Consider the following 16,056-nt stretch of genomic DNA (forward strand, 5'->3'; position numbering starts at 1 on the left):
GGAGAGGAGAGTTTCTGCTGTGGCAGGAGCAGCTCCAGGGTGAAATCAGCAAGTTTTTTGCCTTTATCCTGTGTTTCCCCAGGATCTGTGTGGATCTGCAGTGAGGAGGCAGGAGGTGATGAGTCTGACCCCAGCACCAGCCTGGGGTCTCTTTATCAGAGCTTCTGCTGGTTCCCTGTTTTCTGCAGGGGTGTTTCTGCAGCTGCTCTTCGTCACAACACTCCTGTTTCCCCTTGCCAAGCCCCACAGATGTCCCTCCTTCTGCACAGGCTGAATTCCTGAGGCTCTCCTGCATCTGTGCTGAGGTTGGAGGCACCTACTTTCCATCAGCCTACTCCATAAAGACGCATACTGGCACCAGCACGTTCTCCCAGCGGGACAGAGGCAGACAGGCTCTGCTCTCTAGGTTTCAAGGTAGCTTTACCCCAAGTGCAGCATTTTGTACATACTCCTTGTGCTGCAAACTTCACCTTTTATTATCCTCCTAATATTTACTGTCTGCTCTCAGGTCTCTCTCTTTGCTAGTCCAAGCAAGCAGCCCTTCAGCATTCTTCTCATAAAATCATTCTACCATTCTATGATTCTATGAAAAGCTCTTGAAGCTGCTGCAGTCCCAGCCCTCCCCTCACCCTTCCAAGCCCACCACTAACCCATGGCCCTCAGCACCTCAGCTTTGCAGTCTCTCCAGGGATGGGGACTCCCCCAGCTCCCTGGGCAGCCTGGGACAGGAGCTGACAACAACAGAGCTCTGACTGCACTGTGTTCCCTGGAGCTCTTGTGCTGTCAGAAAGAAAACACCCAAAGAAAATCTTGTGTTTTCACCCCAGGGTAAGAGGAGGTCTGGATGTGTCTGCACAGGGGCCATGGGGACTGGGGACATGTGCAGGGAGCTTTGGGCAGCGCTCTGTAGCCAGCTCCAGGCCTCGAGGGTTTGATGTCGGCCCTGTGAGGCTGTGCCAGCCTGGAGAGCGTGGTGTGGGACGGCACAGGATGGTGAGGTTTGGCACAGAGGAGCAACCAGCAGCTCTGAATCTCTGCTCAAGGTTCTGCCAGTCTCTGCATTTATCAGGATCCCCATCTCCATAGCAACTGAGCACCTTGGAAGCACTAATGAATATTTCTGCACAACATGCCCTTGAAACACAGCAACATGATTAGCTGTGTGTTAGAGATGGGGGACGAGACAGAATCAGGTTCAAGAGCTCTTCCAGGCACATGTACAGGGCTGGGAAAGCTTCCCATGCCACCATCTCTCGTGTCACCAGCTAAGACCCTCTGTCTTCCTTGATTTTTAACTCTTAACTGATACATTTCTTAACTGAAAATTGGATGGATTCCTCTAATCTCTGTTACTTTTTTCCCTTTCCTTCAGAGCCTGCAGCAGGAAAGGTTGAACATACCCCTCTTTTCATTTTATAAGATGTTCCTTGAGAAAGCAAGTGACACCTCCCTCTCTGGCTGTGACAGTTGGTTGCTCTGAATCATGTTGTTCCCATAGCCAGGGAGAGAAACTGCTTCTTTCCCAAAGCCAACTGCAACTTCACCCAAAACCCTCCCTCTGCAAAACACCTGCTCAGGCGAGGGAAGTGTGGAGAAGACATTATACACTGAGAAAGGAACCAGCTCCTGCCTGCAGGGAAACAGCAAACCCCAGAGAGCCCTTATGCTGCCTGTCCTGGAGTGCCACCGGTGCCCCCAGCTGATATGTTGGTGATGCTGGCCACTGCAGATCAAGCACCACATGGGCTCAGCAGAGTTTCCCAGCTTGTGAAAGGGATGAGCAGAATGATCATTTGGCCTGGTGTAATTAACCTGCCACTCACTGGGGGAAAGGACAAGAAGGAACCCGTGGTACCAGCCACAGCAGTAACAGAGGATGTGAAAGGTTTGCTCCCAGGTTACAGTGGATGGGATGAGACCGAGGTCTTCGACTCTTCCCGTCTCCGCTCCTTGGCCAAAGCAGAAGCCACAATACCACCTTCTGGTGATCTCCATTACTGCATTACCCCTCACTCCCATTGCACTCAGACCGTGAAGGCTCACAGTTACAAGGTGGCTTTTAAAGCCTTTGAGAAAAGCAAATTAAAGCAGGTGGAACATTCCAGCTCTCTTCCATTGCTTTAGAGCTTGATTTATTAGAGCAATTTAAGTGCCTCAGCATACAACCTGCATTGGCTGTTGCAACTGAATGATTTCCTGCCCTTCCATGGCTGCAGTAGGTAAGGTTAAGCTACAGGAATGGGAAAAGAATAAGTGACTTACAATTCAGAGCACTTGCAAACATGTGGGGCAGGACTTTTACAGGCTGTCCTGGTATTAGTTGCCAGCACTGAGATGAATTCTCCTGCTTTTAGATCTGTCTTCCTGGCCTCCCTAGAGAATCAAAGAATGTTAGGGGATGGAAAGGCCCTGCAGAGCTGCTGCAGCCCCAACTCCTGCTACAGCAGGTTCCCCTGGCTCAGAGGGCACAGGAACGTGTCCAGGTGGGGTTGGAAACCTCCTGAGAAGGAGCCTCCACACCCTCCCTGGGCAGCCTGGGCCAGGGCTCCCTCACCTCAGCACCAAAGGAGCTTCTCCTTGTGTTTAAGAGGAACTTTGTGTGTCCCAGCTGATGTCCATCAGCCCTTGTCCTGTCACAGGGCACCACAGACACAAGTGTGTCCCCATTCTCCTGCCACTCACCCTTTAGGTGCTGCTCAGTGCTGCTGAGGTGCCCCTGAGCTCAGGCTTCTCTTCCCCAGGCTGAACAGCCCCAGGCCCGCAGCCTTTCCTCCTCACACACACGTTCCATCCCCTCAGCACCTTGGTGGCCCTGCCCTGGCCTCTCTCCAGCAGCTCCCTGTCCCTCTGGGAGCCCAGAACTGGCCACAGGACTCCAGCTGAGGCTTCTTTTTCCTGCACCACAGTCTCCGTTTCATCCCGTTCGCCCACACAAGCACTCAGAGGCCTCAAAGGGCAGCCTGCTGAGGGCAGCCCCGGCACAGGGGCTGATGGCTGTGCCTGAGGATGGACTGGGCAGGGAGGACGGAGAAGTGGGGCCGGGCCGTGTCCTCAGGCCGCGCGGAAGCATCGTTCCCTTCCGTCAGTAGGGCCGAAGCACGCGGGTCACAGCACACGCACAGATCCCTCCGCGCGAGTGCCGGCCTTCCTCCCGCTTAGTCCCGCCCTCCGCTGCCATTGGCCAGCGCGGGGGCCGCTGAGCCAATCGCGCGTGGGGGCGGCGGGCGGAGGGCGCTGCCAAGATGGAGGAGTACGCGCGCGAGCCGTGGTACGGGCCGCGGGGCGGGCGGCGGCGGCGGGGCCCGGGCGGAGCGCGGCCGGGCGGGGCGGGGGGCGCGGCACGGGGGGCTCGGGCGCTGCCGCGGGCCGTGCCCAGGCGCCGGGGGTGCGTGTGACCTTGGCGGGGCCCTTCGGGAGGGAGAGGCGGCGGAGGCGGCCGGGCTGAGGCGAGCGGCGGCCGAGGCGCGGTTGACGCGGTTGACGCCGACGGGGGCTCAGGGCTGGGCGCTCCCCGCCCCTCCCCGCGCCGAGCCCCGCGGAGCCCGCCTGAGGCGCTGGCGGAAGGTAGCGGCCGGGCCCGTAGGCCCTGCGGCCTGCGCTGCGCCTGGGCCTCGGCTCCGTGGCTGCGCGGCGCTGCGTCCCCTCAGCCCCCACCGCAGGGTCCGCGCGGCCCCGCTGACTGTGAGCGGCTGACAGCCCTGGCAGGGAAACGGTTCTGCCTCGGATCCAGTCTCAGCCTCCCCTGGGGCAACTGGGGCAACACAGGCCTGGAGCTGCAGCCTCCCCAGGGCCCAGCACAGGGGACAATCCCTGCCCTGCTCCTGCTGCCACCCCAGTGCTGATCCCAGCCAGGATGCCCTTTGCTTCTTGCCCCCCTGGGCACGCTGCTGGCTCCTGTTCAGCCGCTGCCACCACCCCCCCAGGCCCTTCCCAGCCCCTCTGCCCCAGCCTGGAGCAGTGCCTGGGCTTGGTGTGGCCCAAGGGCAGGACCTTTTTAAACCTCAGCCCATGGCTCCAGCCTGGCCAGGGCCCTCTGCAGACCCTTCCAGCACATTCCTGCTCCCACATTCCTGCTCTCAACTTCGTGTCACCTGCAGACTCTGAGGGTGCCCTCGACCCACTCATCCAGATAACTAATGAAAATGTTAACCAGAGCAGGCCCCAGGAACCTGGAGCCCTGAGGAACATCCTGCTGACCTCCTGCCAACTAGATTTTGCTTAGATTTAGATTCCTCACCACTCTCTGTCCCTGGGGCCATCCTGACAGTTTTCCACCCAGGAAAACTGTGATCACTACAGGCAGCCATGAGCTGGGAGGGACAATTCCCCCCTTGAAGCAGGGGGTTTGGCTTTCCTCTCTCTGCTGCCACCTTCTCTTTTTTTATGGAGCCAAACAGCGCTGTAAGCTACTTGAGCTCTCTCTGGGTGTGTGTGTGAGGTGAGGTATCTTCAGCCTCTCCAGTCAGTTGAGCTGCTCAGTGGCTGCCGCAGGGCCCTGACATGAGTGAGGTCCTGGCCTCTGCTTTCCTCATCTCCAAGTGATCTCACTTGCCATCAGGAGTAGGAATCTGACCTTATCTTGTGTGTAGCATGTGGTTTGCTTATTGTGAGAGCTTCCCTTATAGGCAGGGAAACAATTAACAGTAACATTAAGCTTGTAGATAAGTGCCAAATTAATAATGTAATCATCTCTTTTCTTTCCTGAGGTCAGGCACTGCCAGGGTGGTTAGTTTTAATTGCACAGAGGAGTGTGTGTGTGCATCTACTCTGGTGTTCAAGGAGCTGACATACAAGAGGGGTCCCAGATGCTTCCTCATTTCACTTCCTCATTTCTCCTACCCCTCTGCTCTGCCCTGCTGAGGCCTCATCTGGAGTCCTGTGTCTTATTTTGTGCTCCCCAGCTCCAGAGAGACAGGGAACTGCTGGAGAGAGGCCAGTGCGGGGCCACCAAGGTGCTGAGGGGATGGAACTTGTGTGTGAGGAGGAAAGGCTGCAGGCCTGGGGCTGTTCAGCCTGGGGAAGAGAAGCCTGAGCTCAGGGGCACCTCACTAGTAGTTATAAATATCTAAATGGTGGGTGTCAGGAGATTGGGGCAGCACTTTTTGTCTTTGGTGCCCAGTGACAGGACAAGGGCTGATGGACATCAGCTGGAACACAGAAAGTTCCCCTTAAACACCAGGAGAAGCTCCTTTGGTGCTGAGGTGAGGGAGTCCTGGCCCAGGCTGCCCAGGGAGGGTGTGGAGGCTCCTTCTCAGGAGGTTTCCAACCCCACCTGGACATGTTCCTGTGCCCCCTGAGCCAGGGGAACCTGCTGTAGCAGGGGCTGGAGCAGCTGTGTAAGTCCCTTCCATCCCCTGCCATTCTGTGATTCTATGAAAGCTGCTCCTGCAGAGATTTGGAGGGGAGTTGAAAAGGAAAGTTAGGAACCCCAAAGGTAATGGGTAATGATCTGAAGCAGGGTTAAATGATGGAAGAAATCCAGGAAAGCATTTCCATGATGGGGTCTGATTAATGCAGCTTCTGGAGAGAGCAGCCATGGTTTGCTAAAATAGAATTCTTTGACCTTGTGGGTAAAGGAAAACCACTTCACATGGCCTTATTTTGGTTTTCAGAAAGCCTTGTAACAGGATCACTGTTAGGAGGTAACAAAGGCAGAGGGCTCTGATGAGATGTTTTATTCATAACAGTAGATCAAAACCTGAAGAGGAACAAAACAACAGCCCTGAAAATAAAAGACAAAGTTGCTTTTCATCTTGGCATCTCTGACAACAGTGTGCCTGTAACCTTTTCCTGATCGTTAAAGGCAGGAAATTAGGGGAAGGAAAAGACAATGTGAAGTGGGGATGAATGATTTAGTGAGTGCTAGAGGGGGTTTGTGAGGAGCTGCACGAGATGAAAGCCTGTTAGGAGCAGAGCCACAGAAACAAGGGGGTGATGTGAGGAGGGATGACACACAAAAATCCTCCCAGTCTTCTGAATTACTCTGGGTTTGGGACCTGGATGTTGCAGGGGAGGATGAGTTTGGGGTTCTGCTGCCTTTGGTACAGCCAAGCAATGCACAGAGAAGCAGGTGAATGGTGCAAACGAGCCCTTTGCCCTGTTTGCACAGAGCTGCCTGTGGTCTGGATGAGACAGCTGAAGAGGCAGGGCCCGATGCAGGAGGTGCAGGAAGTGAGGAGCCCGGGAGGATGTGTAGGAGGGGCTACAAGCTTGGGGACTTCTTGTAAGAAGGAAAACAAACCCCCTTGTGACAAAGCATGCAGCACAGCAAGGGGGCTGAGAAGAAGGGATGCTTCTCACTCCTCACAGCAGAGGAGCATTAGTGTCACTGGAGCTTTCTGGAGGTCGAGATAAGGACAACAATGAATTTAAAGCTGCTCACACTCCCTAAGGAGGGCAGAGCTGGAACTCTGCATGATGGAAGGAACATCCCTGTGCTTCATGTGAGGAGCTCAGGCAGTTCTCTGCATTTGATGTTCACTACTCTAGGGAAACACTTGCTGACAACAGCTGTGTGTGCTCTGCTGTGACCCTGCCTGTCCCTGGGTGCTGCTGCCTGCTCAGCCAGCTGGGGAGGGCAAAGGATGGCTGGCAGCTGTTTTTCACACCCAGTCCCACCTGACCTGGGGTTTGATGGTGAATTCCCAACATGGATACACTCAGCACAGGAGCTGTGCAGCCATCGTGATTAAACCATATGTTTTAATTGAATTGATTAAACCATGTACAAACCATCTGGGATGAACTGAGTGTTTTCATCTCTGCCTTGACAGCCCCTGGAGGATAGTAGATGACTGTGGAGGTGCTTTCACCATGGGAGCCATCGGAGGGGGCATTTTCCAAGCTATCAAGGGGTTCAGAAACTCCCCAGTGGTAAGTGAAATCAGGCTGAGGGTGTGTTCAAGGTGCAGTCCTGCTTCCTCCCTCCATCCACCCTGTGACAAGCAGTGAGCTGACTGCTGCCAGGATGCTGTGTGGGCACCAGAGGAGGAGAAAGAAATGCTACCTCTGAAAGATAAATACACTTTCCTTGCTAAAAGCTTTGCTTTAAAGGCTTTGTTCCATCCCCTCTGAGCTGCTCAGACAGGCTTTGAACTCAGGCTTTTCCCTGTGCAGCCAGAGGGGCTGTGAGACTCCCCTGGTTTAGCTGCCATCTCCCCTCCGTTGCAGGGTATGAACCACCGGCTGCGGGGCAGTTTGACAGCCATTAAAACAAGAGCTCCACAACTGGGAGGTAAGTCAGTCTAGGCTGGTGTTTGCAGCCACTTGACTCTTGGTTGGTAACTGAGTTTGGGGCTGACCCCCAGCTCCCTGCAGCCTCCTGTCAGGGAGTGTCAGAGTATCCAGGCTCAACACCCCCATTCCCTCAGCCCCTCCCCAGCACCCTTGTGCTCCAGCCCCTTTCCCTAGCCCTGCTTCTTCTCATCCCTTTGGCATTTCTTTCTGAACAGGAAGCTTTGCTGTCTGGGGAGGTCTCTTCTCCATGATTGACTGCAGTATGGTCAGAATGAGAGGGAAAGAAGATCCATGGAACTCCATCACGAGCGGAGCCCTGACTGGAGCCATTTTAGCTGCAAGAAGTAAGAAACTGAGGAGGAGACTGATTAAAAAAAACCTCTAAATACCACTAAAGTACAGTTGGAATTTGCTGTCTCAGAGAAACTGAAAGATAATCTCAAGCTTTTGTGCTGCTGAGAGTGTTAGTTGTGTGCTCAGATGGTGTTCCTTGGTTTCCTTCAGGAGCTGGGGGTTTGCCCAGTAATTATCCTTCAGGAGCTGATGTTCCTGAGGCTTGATGCAAAATTCCTGCTCAGAGTCTTCTTAGGGGAGAGATTGTAACTAGAGAGAGCTGTCATGTGCAGAGTAATGCAGCCAGGGCAGTAAAAAGTGGTTTCTGTGGTTTGTTTTCAGATGGACCCGTGGCCATGGTGGGGTCTGCGGCCATGGGAGGGATTCTCCTGGCTTTAATTGAAGGAGCTGGCATTCTGCTAACAAGATTTGCCTCCACACAGTTTCCAAACGGTGAGCAGCCATCAGATGTGGTATCACAAGGCCTTTTCCTTCCCTTATCACATAGCAAATATGCTCTGGCACCTCCTGAGGCTGTAGAAAGCCCCAGGGGCGCTGCATGTCAGGGGAGGGCCTGGTAGCTGTGTGGCTGAAACAGGGATGTCCCTGCTGTCCCCATCTTCTGCCCCAGCCCTGCTGCAGCCAAGAAGGGTGGGAGCAGGGCTTTTTTTTAGTAAACTGCTTCAAAAACTAGTTCCTTTTTTTCTCTCAGTAAAACACAAGCTGAGGTGTCAGTCAGCTGAGTCAGTAACTGCTTGTGTAAACAGTTGCCAGTGCAAAACACTCAATATCTCCTCACCTTATTTTGGGAGGAATAGACAAACCACTGATGTTAAAAGGCTGAGTAGTGAGCTGCTAATTCCTGAGAGGCTTCCTCAGTTGTGTTCACTGACATTCCCCCTCCCTCCCACTGAGGGGCTGGAGCATGTCCAGGTTTTCAACTTCTTTAGGTGACCAAAAATGTGTCTCTCTTGGTGCTCTGATTCATTTCCCTGTTAGTAAAGGAGAGAAAAGACATCATCTTGGGATGAAGAAAAATCACATCTAAAACCTTGTTCTGTGACATCTTGATTTGTGAGAGCTGCTTCTTTTAAAGGGAATTTAGAGCAACAACCCCTGTGAATGTGTTTTGTGCTGTCAGTAGGAAGAATCTCTTACCTCTTGGTATTTATTGTTTGCCTTTTCTTCTCTTGCCCTGCTCCCAGGCCCTCAGCTTTCAGAAGACCCCTCCCAGCTGCAGCCCTCTCCCTTTGGTGACTACAGACAATACCAGTGATCACCCTCCTCCTCCTGCCTCACCTCCACTGGGATTCCAACTGCTGGAGGCCCAAGGTGTGGTATGTCTTTACACCAGTGGGAATCTCTTCCACAACCCATGCCCAGGACCTTCAGCACAGTGTAAAGCCACGCAGGGGGACTTTTAGAAGCTGACAAATCTATTTATTGGTGATAGATTCCATTGCTGTAACGTTAACAAGTGTCTGAGACAATACACGGAGATTTAAGACAAGGACCGAAGTGAAAGTCTCTGGAGTCTTCTCTGGGATGTGGCACTGGCAGTGGATGCAGCTGGGATTCAGCTTCTCCCTCACCCAATTTAGGCTGGATTTCAGCCTAAGGAAAAGGAATTCATCTACATGTGGTTTTCCATTCCTACAGTCAGTGTTGTTGGGAGAACGTGGGAGCCACTGACAGTTCTTCCAGCAATATCTACTTCAGTGCTCTCCTTTGTCTGCCATGCAGCCCAAGGTGTCTGCTTAAAGCCAGATCTGGCTCTTGTGGCTCCCCTATTCTGGCTGCAACATTCCTCCACCTTACTCTCACCCCACCAGGCTTTGAGGCAAGAGCTGGCAGCAAACAGAGGGGAACTGGTGTTGTCCTGACCATGTCCTGTGTCCTGTCAGCTGTTTCCACCCCCTGCCTGTCTCAGAACCCCTGGAGCTCGAGCCTCTGGTACCTCAGTGTTTCAGAGCTGCTGCTGGTGTCTTGATTTCAAAAAAACCTTGAGCACAAAAGCACTGTGTGTGAATTTGAAAGACAATTCCTTGCCTTGTGTTCCTCAGCCAATGCTGTGTCCTGTTCTCAGCTGAGGCTGCAGGTGGTGAGCCTCCTCAGGGTGTCCTGGGCTGCCTGATACCCACCAGCTCCAGGGTCAGCTCCAGGTTTCTTTCTGCAGCCCAGCCCTCGGCTGTCCTTGGGGCTTTGCTGGGAGGGGACAGGACTCACCTGAGTATTTAAGCAGCATCCTGGAGCACCTGGGTGTCCCCTCCCCCTGCTCCAGCTGGGGTGGAACCTGTTCGAAGTTCATCTGCAGCAGGGGAGCTCCAGCCAGGCTCTGCCTTCACTCTCCCTAAAGCTGGGCCAAACAGCTTCAAAAAGAGTGAGGAGCCACCCCCTTCCCCCCAGCCACAGGGACACCGGTGAGCAGAGAGAGGTGCTGCAGGAGCTCTGTGCTCCTTCCAGATGCCTGAGAGGGGCTTTGCTCACCTCAGCTCTTCCCTCTAATCCTCGTATCAGGCAGCCTGGGGGTGTCCTTCACCCACCCACCCTCCCTTGTGCCTTCCTGCCCCCTGGCCTCCTGCCCCCATCACCTCCCCCAGAAGCAGCCCCCACCCTGAGCACCTCCTGTACCCCCCCTAACAAAAAGAGACCAACACTCCCAGCAGGACACTGAACTATTGACCTTTTTATTTCAATCAGCTACAGCAGCTCTAACATTCCCCTCTGCCCCTCCCTGTCCTTCCCTCCCCCCCAGAGCCAGGGAGGAGCCGAGGCCACTGCGCTGGCAGCGAGGCTTCTTAAAGCTTAGTATTAAATATTAAATAGTCTCTCCTTTAGGTTTACATTACTTTGTCAAGGAAAAAAACAAAACCAAACAAACAAAACAATCAACCAACCAACCAGACAATTAAAACTTAAATTACATCAAGGTGTGCCTGTGCCCTGGGGCAGCAGCAGCAGAGCTGCCCCCAGCCCGGCCCTGGCACCGGGAGTGCCTGCGGGTGCCGGAGGCTGCTGGGCTGTGCCAGGACAGGGGAGGGACCCACACCCCTCACTTCTGGAACTGGGCATGCCTGGGGGGAACTGGCTGCCCCTTCCTGGAGGGGGTGAGGGGCTGCTGGGCCCCCCCAGCGCCGGGGGAAGGGGTGAGGGGAGGATTTTGGTCGATGAAGAGATTGTTCCTTTTCCGTTTGTTTTCCTTAAAAAAAAAACACCCACCCCAAGGACAACCAACAAGCCCAAAGAGTTTTGAGTCCTCCTTTTGATTTTAGCAAAGAACAAGAGTTTAAAAAGCACTTAGGAAGCTTGTACTAAAAGGGGGGGCTCTCAGAGGAGAGAGTCGTCCGTGCAGCCCCCTTCCAGGCCGTAGCGGAACTCCTGCAGGTTCGACACCCCGTAGAAGTGCACGAAGGCTGCGGCCACCACCAGCACGTGGAAGATCTGATGTGACTGGAACTATGAGGAGAGAGAGAGAGGGGAAAAAAGACCCTTTTGACCAGTGCAAAGGAGCCAGGGTAACACTGGGAACACCCTCTTCCTCGCTCAGGACTGGCCTCTGCTTATTCCCCTCGCCTTGTTGCTCCCCAGCGGCATTTTCCACCCACTGAAGGTCTGGCTGCCAGCATGTGCAATCACACCAGGACACCCCCAAGTGCCTCCTCCTCATCTCACAGCTTCCCAAGCATCCCCCCCCCCCACAGTGCCCTTCCACCTCCTCCCCACACTCACCCAGATATCGAACTTGCCCGGGAAGAAGCGCTCGGGGATGCGCGCGGCGTAGAGCCCTGCGCCTGTGATGTACATCACGGCCATCAGGAAGAACCAACCCATCTGCCCCACCGTGGTGGCTTTGACGAAGCCCTCGGCGATGGTGAAGTGCATGGTGGGCACCACCCCGCTCAGCCCCAGCCCCAGGAAGACGCCTGTGGTGGAGGAGAGAGCAGAGCTCAGGGTGGACAGGGCAATGCTGCTGCTCCCGTCCCGTGCAAAGGGAAGCAGCTCATGGAGGCTGCAGCAGCTTTTTCTTGCTTGGTCTTGGATTATCCAACCCCCACAGGATTTATCCAACACAGAACCAGGGACCTACAGCTCTTTGTGCCTGTTGAAGCCAGTGCTGTCCTCCCATATGCACTGGAAACCTTCTGAGAAGGAGCCTCCATATCCTGCCTGGGCCAGGGCTCCCTCACCTCAGCACCAAAGGATTTTCTCCTCCTGTTCCAGTGGCACTTTCTGTGTCCCAGCTGATGTCCATCATCCCATGTCCTGTCACAGGCCACCACGGAACAAAGTGTGTCCCCATCCTCTTGACACCCACCCTTTAGGTGCTGATCAGTGCTGCTGAGATCCCCCTGAGCTCAGGCTTCTCGTCTCCAGGCTGAACAGCCCCAAGTCCTGCAGCCTTTCCTCCTCAGAGGACTGGAGATTGAGAGTGAGGAGAGACAACTCTTACCTGCTCTTGTCTGCCTGTGCTTGGGGGTGGCAAAGCGATCCCACTGAGCAACGATGATGGCAGAGATGCCCAAGACACAGACGATGGAGAGGTAGATGAGTCTTGGCTGTGGGGAGCAGTAGAACGAATAGTAGAGCCATGGGACAAAGCTGCCCATGATCAGCAGTGCAATTCCTGAATAATCCAACCTGTGGCCAGAGTGCAATGACACAGAGTCACAAGTGAGCACCCCCAACAAAACCCACTCCCCCATCTTCCTCCTGGTACCAGGGTGTTGGTGCATTCCAGCCCCAGTGGAGCTGCTGTGGGGAGAGGCAGCTTATGGGGACAGCAGGAGGGCAGAGGATGGGCAGGAGGTGGCTGGAGATGAGGAGAGGGACCATGTGATGTGGTAGGCATGAGGCTGTGTGTGTCTGGATTCGATTGTTCCCTCCACTGCAAAGTGCTTCTGATCTATCGATCCAGGAACCATTGTGCAGCCGCAGCATCATCCCCAGGCACAGCCCCTGCAGGGCTGAGGGGCTGCAGCACAGCCTGATCTGCACAGCCCATGGGGCCTGGGGGCTGCAAAGGCACGAGGGGGGATTCACACAACCCCAGATGGTGGGGGATGAAGGGTCCTGCAGAGCTGCTCCAGCCCCAGCCCCTGCTCAAGCAGGTTCCCCTGGCTCAGGGGGCACAGGAGTGTGTCTAGGTGGGTTTAGGAAACTGGGCTCCCCTTCAGGCTTCTCTTCCCCAGGCTGAACAGCCCCAGGGCCTGCAGCCTTTCCTCCTCACACACGTTCCATCCCCTCAGCACCCTGCCAGCCCTGCAATGTTCACCTGGAAGCGTTTGCCCTGCTCTGGCCATGCTGAAGCCGACGGGAGCCTTGCCCTGGTGCCCTGACCCCAGGAGCTGGGCACTGCCCAGCCCTTCCCCTTGGCTGAGAATCCTCTCTGCTTGTTCTTTCAGTTTGGTTTTAGCCCAAATTAGACCCAAAACAGATTTTCAGAGAGCATCCAGTAAACTGGGAAGTGCTGCACAGCTGCCTCCCACAGCTGCCCAGTGAGAGGCCTCTGCTCAGCTTCCTGCTATGACAGGTCCCCAATCTCCATCACCCACCTGAGGGCATCTGAGCTGGGGGATTTTAGGGTGCTGAGGCACAGGGCAGACCCTGGATGTGCTTCCCTGGATGGTGTGAACACTCCCTGCCCCCAAGGACAAACCAGGAAGCTCTGGGAGAACCCAAAAGCTCCCCCTGAGGCCACACAGACACCCTGGGGCTGACTCACTTTGAAAAAGTCCGTGAGACCTTCTCCGAGTGACAGTAGACAGTGTGGAAAAGCCAAGAGAAGCTGAGGCACAGCACTGCTCCCAGGAAGAACATCCCAAACACCACCTTCTCCTGGAGAGGAGCCATGAAATACATGTTGGGCCGCAGCATGGTCAGAATCCCCAGGCACAGGAACAAAACGAAACCTGCAGGGAAGAAACCAAAGGGAAGGTGAGAAGGAGAGGGAAAGAATTCAACAGAGAGCCAGGGAAAGGCAGCTCTGGCCGTGTCCTGACAGGGAACTTCTGGAGAGAGGCCAGTGCAGGGCCACCAAGATGCTGAGGGGATGGAACATGTGTGTGAGGAGGGAAGGCTGCAGCCCTGGGGCCGCTCAGCCTGGAGGAGAAGCCTGAGCTCAGGGGGACCCTGAGTTTCCAAACCCACCTGAGCACATTCCTGTGGCCCCTGAGCGAGGGGAACCTGCTTGAGCAGGGGCTGGAGCAGCTCTGCAGGGCCCTTCCAGCCCCCACCATCAGGGTTTGTGTGAATCAGAGTGGTTGAGTCCAACCATTCCCCAGCAGTGCCATGGCCACCACTAACCCACATCCCTCAGCTCCAAAGCTTTTGGATCCCTGCAGGGATGGGGACTCCACCAGCTCCCTGGGCAGCCTGGCACGGGGTTTGACAGCCCTTCTGGGGATGAAATTGCTCCCAATCTCCAACCTGAACCTCCCCTGGCACAACCTGAGGCTGTTTCCTCACGGCTGGCTGTGCTTTGCCTTTTCCCCGAGCTCTACCCGTGAAGCCCCAGAGGCTCTTGGGCATCTCCTCACCCAGAACTGGAGCTGTGTGACCCTCAGGAGGGACATCCTGGGCACACACAGCACCCTGGCACCAAGCAAGTTACCACCCAGTACAGAGGCACCAAAGCCACCTTCATCCCCAGGGCTACCAACCCCCCGTTCCCAGTCACCCAGGAGGTGTGTCCAGATGTTGCCGGTCTCGGTGTGGATGCGGAAGATGCTCCTGAAGCAGGCTCTGAAGGAGGGCATGGGGGGCCTGTGCCCGTGCAGCAGGTAATCGTTGTCCTTCAGCCAGTCGGGCAGCACGTCGTAGGGGATCACACGCCAGCGCCCCTCCCACACCTGCAACACACAGAGCTCTGCTGGGGACCACAGGCAGGAGCTGGCCCCAAGGCTCCTGCTTCCACACCCCAGGAGGAATGAGCCCAGCCAGGGCTGGAAACGCTCCCTGAAGCTCCTGGGGCAGGTCAGCTTTCACAGCAGCCCAGAGAAGCAGCAGAGAGCTCAGGGAGGACCCTCAGAGCCCCAGGGCTGTGCAGATGGGATCATTAACCCCAGGGAAAAGAAGGAAGATGGTCAGTTATTCTGAGCAATGCGATGTCTGTGATGTGTCAGGGCAATGGAGGCTGGGACTGATGTACCACAGGGCTGCAGGCTGAAGGAACCGTCCCCTGGGCACCCACTGCTGCAAGAAGCAGCTCCTGCCTCCCAAAACACACCAGAGTGTTGGGGGTTCTCCAAGTGACTGACTTTTGTGGTAACAGGGGCATCCAGCCCTCCTCGGCCCCCCAAAACCAGGACTAGGGCACAGCCATGGGCATCCTGTACCTTATACACAAACTCTTCCATCTTCTCCATGGCGTGATGTGCCTGCAGGGGCAGGGTCAGCACTCGCACCACCTCCTCCTCCTCCTCCTCCCGGGCTGCCGGGCACGGCGGCTCCTCGGCCTGCAGGGGCAGAAAGGCCCAGGGGGAATCACTCCTGCCCTGGGGAGGAGAAGCAGCGAGTGGAGAGCACCCGGTGCAGCCCTTCCCTTCCCCTCGGCCCAATCCCACAGCTGCGCTCGGGGCTTGGGGAGGGAGTTTCATCCCGGAGCAGCCCCGCGGCCCTCGGGGACCCCCCCGTCGCGGCTCAGCCCGGGTCACTTCCCGCTGGGAACGCGCTGCCCGGCCCGGCCCTGCCCGCTCCTTCCCCTGGCTGCACCGGCGGCCCCGGGGGTGCCCGTGCCCGCCCCTACCGCTCCGGCCCGGCTGCTGCGGCCCCGGTTTGGGGTTGGGGGGGTTGGGAGCCCGGAGAGGTCAGCGCCTGGGTAACGGAAGGTCCCCCAGTCCCTCCTGCCGGCGGGACGGGCTCGGAGCCGCCGGCGGGGTAACGGGCGGAGCCGCCGGTGCCCGCGCGGGGCGGCTGCGGCGGGGGCTGCGCTTACCGCGGCCGAGCCGGCGGGGCCCCGGTCGCCCTTCTCCTCCAGCAGCGGCCCCAGCTCCGCCAGCTCCAGCTGCGCCCGCTCCCGGCCCGCGGCCGCCAACCCGGTGCCCTGCCCGGCGGCGGCGGCTTTGCGGGACGCCATGGGGTCGGTACCGGCGGCGACCGCGGCTCCGTCCGCGTCCTTCCGCTGCCGCCGCGCTGGGGGGGGTGGGGACGGACGGAGCGAGGGAGCAGCGAGCGGCGGGGATGCGGGCGCGGGGTGCGAAGGGCCGCGCAGCACCGGCCGCTACATCCCGCGCGGGGCGGCGGCACCGGAACGGACGCGGCGGAACGGGAACCGGCCGCTTCCGGCGGCGGGGCGGGGACACGCCCCCGAGCGCTCCCATTGGCCCAGCCCGCCGCCCGGCTCGCCGCCATTGGTCCGGCCGCCCGCCCCTGGCGCTCTGGCCCCGCGCTCGGCCGCCCCCTGGAGGCTGCGCGGGGCGCGGGGCAGCGGGGCGGCGGGGCGCGGGGCGGCGGGGCCTCAGCTGCGGTCCTGTGCCCAGCGCTGGGCTC

General features: G+C 57.0%; 2 protein-coding genes across 3 annotated transcripts; one reads left to right on the forward strand and one right to left on the reverse strand.

Annotated features, from left to right (window-relative positions):
- Positions 1-3,193: 3,193 nt before the first annotated feature.
- On the forward strand, positions 3,194-9,093 carry TIMM17A (translocase of inner mitochondrial membrane 17A). Its single transcript, XM_062013542.1, has 6 exons — positions 3,194-3,268; positions 6,774-6,873; positions 7,171-7,234; positions 7,452-7,580; positions 7,912-8,022; positions 8,775-9,093. Exons 1-6 carry the CDS (start codon positions 3,243-3,245, stop codon positions 8,843-8,845), a joined length of 501 nt encoding a protein of 166 aa, XP_061869526.1. The 5' UTR covers positions 3,194-3,242; the 3' UTR covers positions 8,846-9,093.
- A 1,138-nt stretch (positions 9,094-10,231) lies between these two features.
- On the reverse strand, positions 10,232-15,846 carry ADIPOR1 (adiponectin receptor 1). Of its 2 annotated transcripts, none has more exons than XM_062013541.1 (7): positions 15,503-15,846; positions 14,904-15,023; positions 14,246-14,417; positions 13,292-13,478; positions 12,020-12,207; positions 11,299-11,492; positions 10,232-11,025 (listed from the first exon to the last, which is right to left on the reverse strand). In XM_062013541.1, the coding sequence occupies exons 1-7, from the start codon at positions 15,641-15,643 to the stop codon at positions 10,897-10,899; spliced, it is 1,131 nt and encodes a 376-aa protein (XP_061869525.1). In that variant the 5' UTR covers positions 15,644-15,846; the 3' UTR covers positions 10,232-10,896. The 2 variants fall into 2 exon arrangements, with proteins under 2 accessions (XP_061869525.1, XP_061869524.1); XM_062013540.1 differs by having other exon boundaries at positions 14,904-15,062.
- Positions 15,847-16,056: the final 210 nt, after the last annotated feature.

The sequence above is a fragment of the Colius striatus genome, chromosome 22 (genome assembly GCF_028858725.1).
Source record: "Colius striatus isolate bColStr4 chromosome 22, bColStr4.1.hap1, whole genome shotgun sequence".
Lineage (NCBI taxonomy): Eukaryota > Metazoa > Chordata > Aves > Coliiformes > Coliidae > Colius > Colius striatus.

Bases quoted from the DNA above. Each gene is read 5' to 3' on its own strand.
- TIMM17A (XM_062013542.1), top strand. From the start codon at position 3,243: ATGGAGGAGTACGCGCGCGAGCCGTG. The intron at 7,235-7,451 runs GTAAGTCAGTCT...CTTTCTGAACAG, and splicing joins AAGAGCTCCACAACTGGGAG to GAAGCTTTGCTGTCTGGGGA. The intron at 8,023-8,774 runs GTGAGCAGCCAT...CCCTGCTCCCAG, and splicing joins CTCCACACAGTTTCCAAACG to GCCCTCAGCTTTCAGAAGAC.
- ADIPOR1 (XM_062013540.1), bottom strand. From the start codon at position 15,643: ATGGCGTCCCGCAAAGCCGCCGCCGCCGGGCAGGGCACCGGGTTGGCG. The intron at 12,208-13,291 runs GTGAGTCAGCCC...CTCTGGCCACAG, and splicing joins GTCTCACGGACTTTTTCAAA to GTTGGATTATTCAGGAATTG. The intron at 11,493-12,019 runs GTAAGAGTTGTC...CCTCCACCACAG, and splicing joins GCACAGGCAGACAAGAGCAG to GCGTCTTCCTGGGGCTGGGG.